Source organism: Salvia splendens, chromosome 21 (genome assembly GCF_004379255.2).
Source record: "Salvia splendens isolate huo1 chromosome 21, SspV2, whole genome shotgun sequence".
NCBI lineage: Eukaryota > Viridiplantae > Streptophyta > Magnoliopsida > Lamiales > Lamiaceae > Salvia > Salvia splendens.
Window position 1 is genome coordinate 9,829,349 of NC_056052.1, and position 10,970 is coordinate 9,840,318.

General features: G+C 43.4%; 1 protein-coding gene across 1 annotated transcript; it reads right to left on the reverse strand.

Annotated features, from left to right (window-relative positions):
- Positions 1-388: 388 nt before the first annotated feature.
- LOC121784197 (exocyst complex component EXO70E2-like) lies at positions 389-8,741 on the reverse strand. The gene is made up of 2 exons (XM_042182366.1): positions 8,493-8,741; positions 389-1,051 (listed from the first exon to the last, which is right to left on the reverse strand). Exons 1-2 carry the CDS (start codon positions 8,739-8,741, stop codon positions 389-391), a joined length of 912 nt encoding a protein of 303 aa, XP_042038300.1.
- Positions 8,742-10,970: the final 2,229 nt, after the last annotated feature.

Sequence of the window (10,970 nt, forward strand, 5' to 3'; positions counted from 1 at the left end):
ACTTTGGAACTTTTGCTTGCTTTAAGAGTGATGTTTAGATGTTAATAGACATGCTAATACATCTAACCTTGAACATGAAACTTGATACTGCAAGGAAATGGTACATTGATTGATATTTTCAGGCTTGTAAATATGATTTTGATGGTTTCTCTACTATTTTGAAAGAGTACCCTTTTCTGTGTTTCTTTGACATATCGCAGACTTGATTGGCGATGGAGCACAACGGTAGTCAGAAGGCGATCTCATTCAGAGGCATATCGAGAGTGAGCTCATGAAAGTAAATTCTATGTTGTTATTTTACTACAAATCTTTTGTCCATAGAATTCAGAATGTTAGCAGTCGAGACGACATGCATACTACAGAGCAACAGACAAAAGATTTGTTAAAACTAGGAAATTGTAAGCATTTGAAGCCATCCATGTCTCCTCTTCCAAGAATGGCTCAGTAACTTCGATGATCCTTCAAGAAGATCCATGACGTACATTCCCAACTCCTGTTCGGTGTACTTGATGTGCTTTTTGCCAATAGAACTGATGATCATACAGACAAAGTTGCGATACACTTGGATAACCGTCTTGGAAGAAACTATTGTCACATCTTCACGAAGTTGAGGATCTGGGACAACCCATCTTGTCTGGCTCTTGTACAGATCCTCAAAAGCAGCGTTGAACTCTTGGCATCTTGTCTTTAGAGTTGCCTTCCTGGTTATCCCATCATAACGAAGAAAGGTTAGTAAAGAGCTCCATGTCGCTCTTTGGTAGTACACTGCATGCTGCCGGAACATCACAATGTGTTTTCTGATCCAATCATCCCCGAAGTAGGGGCAGATTTTTGACTTCTTGATCTTCTCAACCATATAGTGGATATTGTTCATCAAAAAAATATGCTTCAGTGAAGAATCTCTGTATAAACTCGATTTCTTGTCTAAGGCTGCTTCTAAAATCGATGTGAGTGACAAGGCACAGGAGGGATTGGGATCCACCTGTGCTCCGCTCTTCATCTCCATGCTCTCGGCCGTGCTCTTCATCTTGAAGAAGCAAATGAAGCGTATCTTCGTATTCAGCGAAGCACAAGATGTAGTTGACGAGGTACTTTGTTAAGTGGTGATTGTTGGTTTCTGGTGATTACAAGAGATAACAAAACCGGGCGTAATACAACCCAAAAGAAAGAAAAGGAGAAACTGAACTAAATGAAATTACAACGTAAGAATTCGAAACAAAGAACCGTGAACTAAGTTTAGCCGAGTCGAGGAGGCCTCTTCCCGCAAGACGAGATACGCCCCGGTAGTGCTCTTCGGTTTGGCGTGTCGTCCCCAAAGGTAAAACGGCTACGTCTCTATTGATGCAGCACCGCAATCACTAGAGCTCCGGCGAACTGGATGGAGGAGAGAGCAGAGCTTCGACAGAAGGACAATGCAGAGAGAGGGAGAGAGCTTATGCAGAGAATGCTTGTATGTGTTGTGTCCTAATGCAGTGGTATGGCTAGCCTATTTATAGGCCAAGCCACCATGCAGGGTCAACCAGCCATTGAAGGCTCATCATGGCCAATTCGTAACCGACGTCGGTTACAGGCGTGTGGCAGGAGTGTGCCATCCGTGTGTGGAGCGTGTGGATTTCTCACGTGGCACCCGTGACTGTGCCTCGCTTGACGACGTGTCAAGCCACTTGGATTGCTGACTCGGCGGTGGTCCAAAAAGAATAGTTTGGGCCAAGCCCCAAGCCCAAAGACCACCCAAAGACCAATTGCCCAGATCCAAGTCCAAGCCCAAGATCAAGATCGAGATCGAGATCAGGATCGGGATCGGGATCGGGCTCGGGCCTGGGCCCGAGGCCCGCGGCCCGAGGCCCGCGCCCACGCCGACGAGCATGAGCACGAGCACGGGCTCAGGCTCGGGCGGGGCGGGCGGCGGCGGCAGCGCGCGCGTGTGCGCGCGTGTGGGCTTTTTCACCCATCTTGATCCACTATAATTATTAAGTAACATAAAGTCACTTAATTTAAACACATTAAAGATGTATTAATCTTCCAATGTGGGATAATTAACACTAGTTAATTATTCCCTAAGCACATGCTCCAAGCTTTAATTAAAAGCTAATTATGCCCAACTTTAATCCACTATTTCTCACTCACCGGAAATCGGATTTGAGAAAGTGAATATACTATATTTATCTACGTAAAATGTAGATCGACGCTATATCATTTAATTTCACAAAATTAAATGTCTCGTCACATTTATTCTTTGGTCAAAACCATTGACCGGGCATATTTAATCCATGATTTTTACAATTCCCCACATGAGTGGAAATAGCCAAATGCATATGCATGCAGACATAAGCTCAACCCTCGAGAGGTATATAAGCATAAGGATAGGTAGTTGTTGACTTTGAACCCTCCATAGTCGACACCATCGGATACACAGGCGGCTTAGTAGCGCGATGCTTTGAACTAATCCCCCACGGCGTGTACCGAGACAATGGTGTTAACGCTTAAACACCTCAACCTCATCCGTTCTCACGTTTTGTGTCCATTGCGGTCTTGGACACCACTTTGGATTCATAAGTACGTTTTATGAAGCGACCACACTTCGCACTTACATAGGTGATTCTTAGTCAAGTACCTTGCCATACTTGGTCTCTTTGAGAACTCCATCTCTTTGAGATCCTTAAGAATCATTAAAAGTCATAGACTTAGCCTTTACCACAAGGCAAGTTCTCCAACACTCTATTGCTCTTAGGGAATAGATATAGTTGAGTGTTTCTCTTGAACTCTCATAGCTTAGTTGTCCCTTTGAACCAAGTTCTTGGATCTCCAGTCATCATGGTTGGGTTACCACTATGATAATTCTTTAGTTTGTGGATTTCAAACCCATTCCCTCTAGCAACTTATTCATTTGATCACGGTTTAACCCTTTGGTTAGCGGATCCGCTAGATTATCTATTGACTTCACATAGTCAATTGTAATCACCCCTGTTGTGATCAAATGTCTCACGGTGTTATGTCGTCGACGTATATGTCGAGACTTACCGTTATAGAAGCCATTGTTTGCCCTTCCAATAGCTGCTTGGCTATCGCAGTGGATCAGCACTGGTGGCACTGGCTTAGACCAACATGGAATGTCTTCAAGGAAGTTCTTAAGCCACTCGGCTTCCTCACCAGCCTTATCCAAGGCAATGAACTCCGATTCCATTGTTGATCGGGCTATACAGGTCTGTTTTGTGGATTTCCACGATACAGCACCACCCCCAATAGTAAAGACGTATCCACTTGTCGAAAGTGAGTCTCTATTATCAGATATCCAATTGGCATCACAGTACCCTTCAAGTACCGGGGGGTATCTCGAGAAGAGTAGCCCATGATTTTGAGTATGTTTTAGATATCTCAAAACCCTCACAAGAGCTCTCCAATGCTCTTTGTTTGGATTGCTCGTGTAACGACTTAACTTGTTCACGGCACAAGCAATGTCAGGTCGAGTGCAATTAGTCAAGTACATAATGCACCCGATGACCCGTGCATACTCTTCTTGAGCAACGGGCTCGCCTTTGTTTTTGCTCAAGTGAACGTCGAGTTCAATTGGAGTTTTAACCGGCGCGCCATCATAGGCTTTGAATTTATTCAATATCTTCTCAACATAATGTGATTGTGTTAAGATGATTCCATCATTTGTTCTTAGAATCTTCATTCCAAGAATTACATCGGCTAGACCCATGTCTTTCATGTCAAAGTTTCTCTTTAACATGGCCTTTGTATCGTTAATTACTTGAGTGTTGCTACCCAAGATTAACATATCATCAACGTAGAGACACACTATAACATGACCGTTATTAGTGCTCTTGATGTAGACACATTTGTCACACTCGTTGATTTTAAACCCATTTGATAACATCACATTATCAAACTTCAAGTGCCATTGCAATGACGCTTGTTTCAATCCATAGAGGGATTTAACCAGTTTGCAGACCTTTTTCTCTTGTCCAGGTACTACAAACCCTTCAGGTTGTTCCATATAGATTTCATCTTCTAGTTCACCATTTAGAAACGCAGTCTTTACGTCCATTTGGTGAATCTCAAGATTGTGCAATGCAGCAATCGCGAGAAGCACGCGGATGGAAGTAATCCTCGTTACAGGTGAGTATGTATCGAAGAAGTCATGTCCTTCCTTTTGTTTAAAACCCTTTACTACTAGTCGGGCTTTATACTTATCCACTGTTCCATCGGCCTTAAATTTTCTTTTAAGTACCCATTTACAACCCAGAGGTTTCGCACCTTCAGGTAGATCAACCAACACCCACGTGTGGTTTAGCAAAATTGAATCAATTTCGCTTTGAACAGCTTCTTTCCAATGCAACCCGTCTGGGCCATCGAAAGCTACTTTTATAGATGTCGGTTCTTCATCTAGCATAAAAGCAATGTAGTCAGGACCAAATGTTTTTGGTGTTCTGACCCTATTACCACGTCTTAGTACTGTATCATTAGGATCGGGCCTTGCACGCTTGCGCGATTCAGGTTCCGCATCCGCTGATTTAGAACTAGTGGCTTCTTCTTCCACTGGTTTAGAACTAGTGGCTTCTTCAATTCTTGTCTCAGAATCGGTTACGACCTTTTCTTTGTCTTTGCAAGGAAATGTATTTTCGAGAAATACGGCATTCCTTGACTCAATTGTTGTCCCCACTGTTATAATCGATATTTCAGACTTATGAACAACAAATCGATATGCACTACTGTTAAGTGCATATCCAATGAAGATACCATCAACCGTTTTAGGTCCGATTGTAACTTCTTTGGGCGGAGGAACCATTACCTTTGCCAAACACCCCCACACTTTGAGGTATTTGTAGGATGGCTTCCTTCCCTTCCACAACTCATAAGAAGTAACATCTTTTCCTTTGAGAGGGATCTTATTCAAGATATAGTTGGCTGTCAAAACAGCTTCCCCCCACATGTTATGTGGTAATCCTGAAGTTAGAAGCAGTGCATTCATCATCTCTTTTAGAGTTCGATTTTTGCGTTCTGCAACACTATTAGATTGTGGTGAATATGGTGCAGTTGTTTGATGAATTATACCACTTGCGTTGCATAACTCCTCAAACGGGGCTACATATTCTCCTCCTCTATCGCTTCGAATCATTTTGATTTTACAACCAAGTTGATTCTCAACTTCGTTCTTATAATTTTTGAACGCCTCTATTGCTTCATCTTTACTTCTTAAAAGATAAATGTAGCAATATCTTGTGCAATCATCTATGAAAGTGATAAAGTACTTTTTACCACCTCTAGTTTGCACCATCTTTAAATCACATACATCCGTGTGAATTAATTCAAGGGGTTTTGTGCTTCTTTCAACCGAGTGAAACGGCAACTTAGTCATTTTTGCTTCAAGACAAATTTCACATTTATCTTGATTATCCACTTCATTAGCCTTTAGTAAATCTAAATTCACTAATCTTTTAATGGCTTTTGAATTTACATGTCCCAATCTACAATGCCACAAGTTTGAATGCTCAGTCAAGTAAGATGAAGTAGATGCATTATTATTATTGGCCAATGGCTTTGCAACACTGCGAGTTGCTACACTAAGCTTGAAAAGCCCGTCGGTTACATAGCCTTTTCCGAGGGATTTTCCAAACTTATACAAGACAAACCTATCAGACTCAAATACAAGTTTAAACCCCTTATTACCTAGTATTGATCCTGACACTAGGTTCTTGCGGATGTCCGGGACATGCAGCACATCCTTCAACGTGATAGTTAGGCCAGACGTCATCATGAGAATCACGTTGCCAACGCCGAGGACTTCGAACGATGCTTGATTCCCCATGTTGATTTTCCTCCCTTCGACAGCAGTGTAGGAGGCAAACTTGCTCCTGTCGGAGCAAACATGTGCAGTAGCACCGGTATCAATATACCAGCCACCATTGTTGTTGTTAACAAGGTTGACCTCTTCAGTGACCACAGCAATGAGGTCGTTTTCATCCCAGTATTTGAACTCCTTCTCAACGACGTGGGCAGCCGGCTTCTTCTTCTTGCTGCGGCAGTCCTTTGCAAAGTGGCCTGGTTTGCCACATTTGTAGCAGCCCCCTTCAAACTTCTTTGAAGGCTGCTTTCCCTTCCCCTTGTCATTTGGACGGTTTGGGCGAGGGCGTTTGTTGGAGGGTCCGCCCCGCTCCAACAGATTGGCCTTGGCTTCATTTGGGGTGAATCCCTTAGCCTTTTGATCACTTTTGCGCACGTCGGCCTCGATGCGCAACTTCACGATCAAGTCTTCAAGGGTCATCTGCTTTCGCTTGTGCTTGAGATAACTCTTGAAGTCCTTCCAACTTGGAGGGAGCTTGTCAATGATCGTGCACCTTAGGAATTTGTCGGGCAAGGTCATCCCTTCAGCCACTAATGAGTGGATGATCATTTGGAGCTCTTGGACTTGCTCCATGACGGGTCGAGAGTCGACCATTTTGTAGTCCATAAATTTGGAAGCTACAACTTGCTCCGTCCCTGCAGCATTATCTATGCTATACTTCTTTTCTAGGTTTTCCCACATTTGTTTAGATGTGGTTACATTGGAGTATACATTGTACAAACTATCATCTAAAGCACTTAGAATGAAATTTTTACAAAGGTAATCTCCTTTCCTCCAAGCTTCATAATCTGCCATGACTTCGAGCCTAGTCTCTTGGTCGCTTGGTGCGGGCGGCTCGTTCTCCGTGAGGAAGTTGGCGACGCCCAATGTTGTCAAGTAGAACAACATCTTCTGGTACCACCGCTTGAAGTCAGATCCTCCAAACTTTGGTGGCTTCTCGGCGGGTGGCATCATTCTTGGTGCCATAGGTGCCGCACTTGGTCCATTGAAGGAACCAATTCCGTTGCCCCCGAAGGAGCCAACAACTTGGTTGGGCATAGAGCCCCCCATGTTCGTGTTGGGCATAGTACCCCCCCACATTCGTGTTGGGCATAGTGCCCCCCACATTCGTGTTGATCCCGGAAGATCCAACACCAGTATTGAGCCCGAAGGCACCAACACTCGATCCATTAAAGGATCCGAAGGAACCACTATAAGTGGAACCAACCGAACCACCAAAGGTGGAACCAGTGGACGCCCCGAAGGGGTTGTCCCAAACCCAAGGGACGGTGGATGAGGCAGCTGGGAAGCCGGGGGTTGGCATCATCGAGGAAATCGATGAAGTGTTGACCGGTCCAGTGGTCGCCATGGTGGAGGGAATGGCGGAGGTGGTGGTGGCAGCAGCAGTGTTGGATTCCGTCGACATCTCCAGCAAAGGTTTAAGTTTCGAAAGTTTTTAGTTCAGTTTAAAAGGTCCAAATCCCTTCAAAGGCAAGTTATCTCGTCTTGCGATTGTTGGTTTCTGGTGATTACAAGAGATAACAAAACCGGGCGTAATACAACCCAAAAGAAAGAAAAGGAGAAACTGAACTAAATGAAATTACAACGTAAGAATTCGAAACAAAGAACCGTGAACTAAGTTTAGCCGAGTCGAGGAGGCCTCTTCCCGCAAGACGAGATACGCCCCGGTAGTGCTCTTCGGTTTGGCGTGTCGTCCCCAAAGGTAAAACGGCTACGTCTCTATTGATGCAGCACCGCAATCACTAGAGCTCCGGCGAACTGGATGGAGGAGAGAGCAGAGCTTCGACAGAAGGACAATGCAGAGAGAGGGAGAGAGCTTATGCAGAGAATGCTTGTATGTGTTGTGTCCTAATGCAGTGGTATGGCTAGCCTATTTATAGGCCAAGCCACCATGCAGGGTCAACCAGCCATTGAAGGCTCATCATGGCCAATTCGTAACCGACGTCGGTTACAGGCGTGTGGCAGGAGTGTGCCATCCGTGTGTGGAGCGTGTGGATTTCTCACGTGGCACCCGTGACTGTGCCTCGCTTGACGACGTGTCAAGCCACTTGGATTGCTGACTCGGCGGTGGTCCAAAAAGAATAGTTTGGGCCAAGCCCCAAGCCCAAAGACCAATTGCCAAGATCCAAGTCCAAGTCCAAGTCCAAGCCCGAGATCGAGATCGGGCTCGGGCGGGGCGGGCGGCGGCGGCGGCGGCGCGCGCGTGTGCGCGCGTGTGGGTTTTTTCATCCATCTTGATCCACTATAATTATCAAGTAACATAAAGTCACTTAATTTAAACACATTAAAGATGTATTAATCTTCCAATGTGGGATAATTAACACTAGTTAATTATTCCCTAAGCACATGCTCCAAGCTTTAATTAAAAGCTAATTATGCCCAACTTTAATCCACTATTTCTCACTCACCGGAAATCGGATTTGAGAAAGTGAATATACTACATTTATCTACGTAAAATGTAGATCGACGCTATATCATTTAATTTCACAAAATTAAATGTCTCGTCACATTTATTCTTTGGTCAAAACCATTGACCGGGCATATTTAATCCATGATTTTTACAGTGAATCCCTCCATTTTGGAAAGGGGTAGTGGAAGTGCATGTTGTAATGCGATTTCCGAGCTCCTCGAGAATGGTTCTAACCGATTCTCCTAGTTCCAACACAAGCTCGTGGAACTCGATCCTGATTAACGACTCCGCCTCTTGTGGGAACAGAGCATCCAAATCCGGCATGAGATCAGCTAAAACCTCGTACATATCGAGCAAGCAGAAGAGCCATTCGGGATTGTGGGGTCCAATCAAAACAGCATGGCCGAAATTCAAGAGACAGAAGAGAACTTGGTCGAACAGCCGTTTTGCACTGCTAAGATAGACGCCGATGATTCTCCTCATTGCTACGTGCCATTTCCTGATCCTCGAGTTCATGTGCTTCCACTCCATCTGCTGAGCTGCTCCACATAGAGGATCATCGAGTGCTCCACGAATACATCCTTCCAGAAGGCGGTGAAGGCCATACAGAACTCTTGACCATAGCCCGACGAAAACATTGTATCCACGATGGACTTAATTTGAGGGACCACATCCAGGTGGATCAGATCCATTGCACAATCCTCGGTCTCCGAACCCGTATGTCCCTTGAGAGACACGTCCTCGATCGAGTCGTCGTTTATTGGAAACCCTTCGATAAGAGGGAGCGAGGAGGCGTACTCGTGCTCGAAGCACTGTCTGTTCTGCACAAGTATGTGGATCAGCTCATTTTGGAGCCTGTCCATAGCCATATGCAGAGTAGTTTTTGCTTGATCAAGACGTCCGATTCAACGCCATACCCTCGAGAGACTCGGTCAATCCCTGCACCTCGAAGACTGCTTCCAGAAAAATAACAAGAATTGTGAATGAAAGATTCTATTTGATCTTTCAGTATTCACACATTAATATTAAAATCATACCAAAACTGAAGCGCGGGGAGTAATCGGAAAAACTGGAGCAGCTGGAGCTGGAGCTGGAGCGAAGGGCAAGTTGCCGGAACTTCTCCCTGTCGAGAACAGCGCCAACCAATTTCTCCCATAAATCATAAACCCTTGACATTTTGACTCAGATCTTTACTGAAATTTATCAAATGCGTGATTGATTAATAGTACTCCATTTCACAACATTTTGAAGGCTGAGGCCTTAGAGTCTCAGACTTTGACCATTGACTTAGTATTATTAAAGGTAACCGTTACGCATTTTGGAGACATTGGAAGTTTCTGTGCAAGTGTCTATTCCAGTGTAGGTTATTCATGTACAATCTCCTTTCATATTGTTTCATGTTTACAATGAAAGTGTATCAATCTATTCTAGGCAGTGTTGTTAGGGTCGCGGGGCGTTGGGGCGACCCGGGGCTATGAGGTCAAATCCGGGGCGCGGGGCGTTGGGGCGAGCGGGGCGAGAGACAATGGCGGATCCAGGAACAAAATATCGTGGGGTCGAACAAGATAGTAAATATTTATGTAAAATAATTATTTAAATTATTTAAATTATTTATTTTTATAAATATATTTTATAATATAAATAATTCATGCGAGTGTCGATATTCTTAAAACAACATACTCCACTTTCTTCGTCCCGTCATAAGCGAGACACTTCTTTTGGATATATAATTTAAGAAAAAGACGTTTATGGAGCTAAGTGAAGAAAGAATAAAATATGATCTTAGATAAAACAAATATGCAAATAAATAATAAAGTAAGAGACACAATTATGTTATACCACGTATTTTGACAAAAAAAATGACATACACATAGCATAATTTTTCTGTAACATGCCAAATCTTTAAAGATTTAAAAAATTGAATATGAATAATAAGGTTGAAAATTTAAATTATAAAACTAAGAGAGAAGAAATTAAGAAATAATTACTTTATATAAGTAGGTGGTTAATTTAGATAAGTTGATTTTGATATACTGTAAAAATACTACTATTTAACATTAATTGATATTTTAAGATGAGAATATATTTTTAATGGACTTCTAAGAATTAATTCAAATAAAGAAAAATATTTCAAAGCCCATTTTATAATTAGATAACATATTTAATATATTTAATCTTTTAAATTTAGTTAAATTTATTGATGCCGGTTTATTCGATTTCACGAGTGAATATAGGGATGAGAAAACAATAATGACATCTCCAATACCATTCCTCTTTCTCTTCGAAAACAAAAACCGCGGAAGGACTCTTCCCCTCCAACTCCTTCGTTCTCGACAATAGTCTACCCATTCGGCTGCCTCACTTCCTTCCTTTCTCTCTGATCAGTCTCCTCATCATCTCACACAGCGTGAGGACGTGAGGTGGGAGCGGAGACGTGAACGCCGTAGGGTCGGAGGCCGAAGAAAGTAGCTTTCCGGTGCACTCCGGGGCAGGTGGTGGGGTCGGCCGACCCCGCCCGACCCCACCTGGATCCGCCAGTGGCGAGAGACCCACGAATCGGGGCGTACCATTAGCCTATTTAAAGGAGACCCATTTGGGATAAGGGCATATTTTTGAGAATTTAAATACTCCATAATAGTAAGTATGATGAAAGAAAACTCACCAACATAAATAACAACTAAACTATAGTTTTCCAAATTTAAATATGTTTTA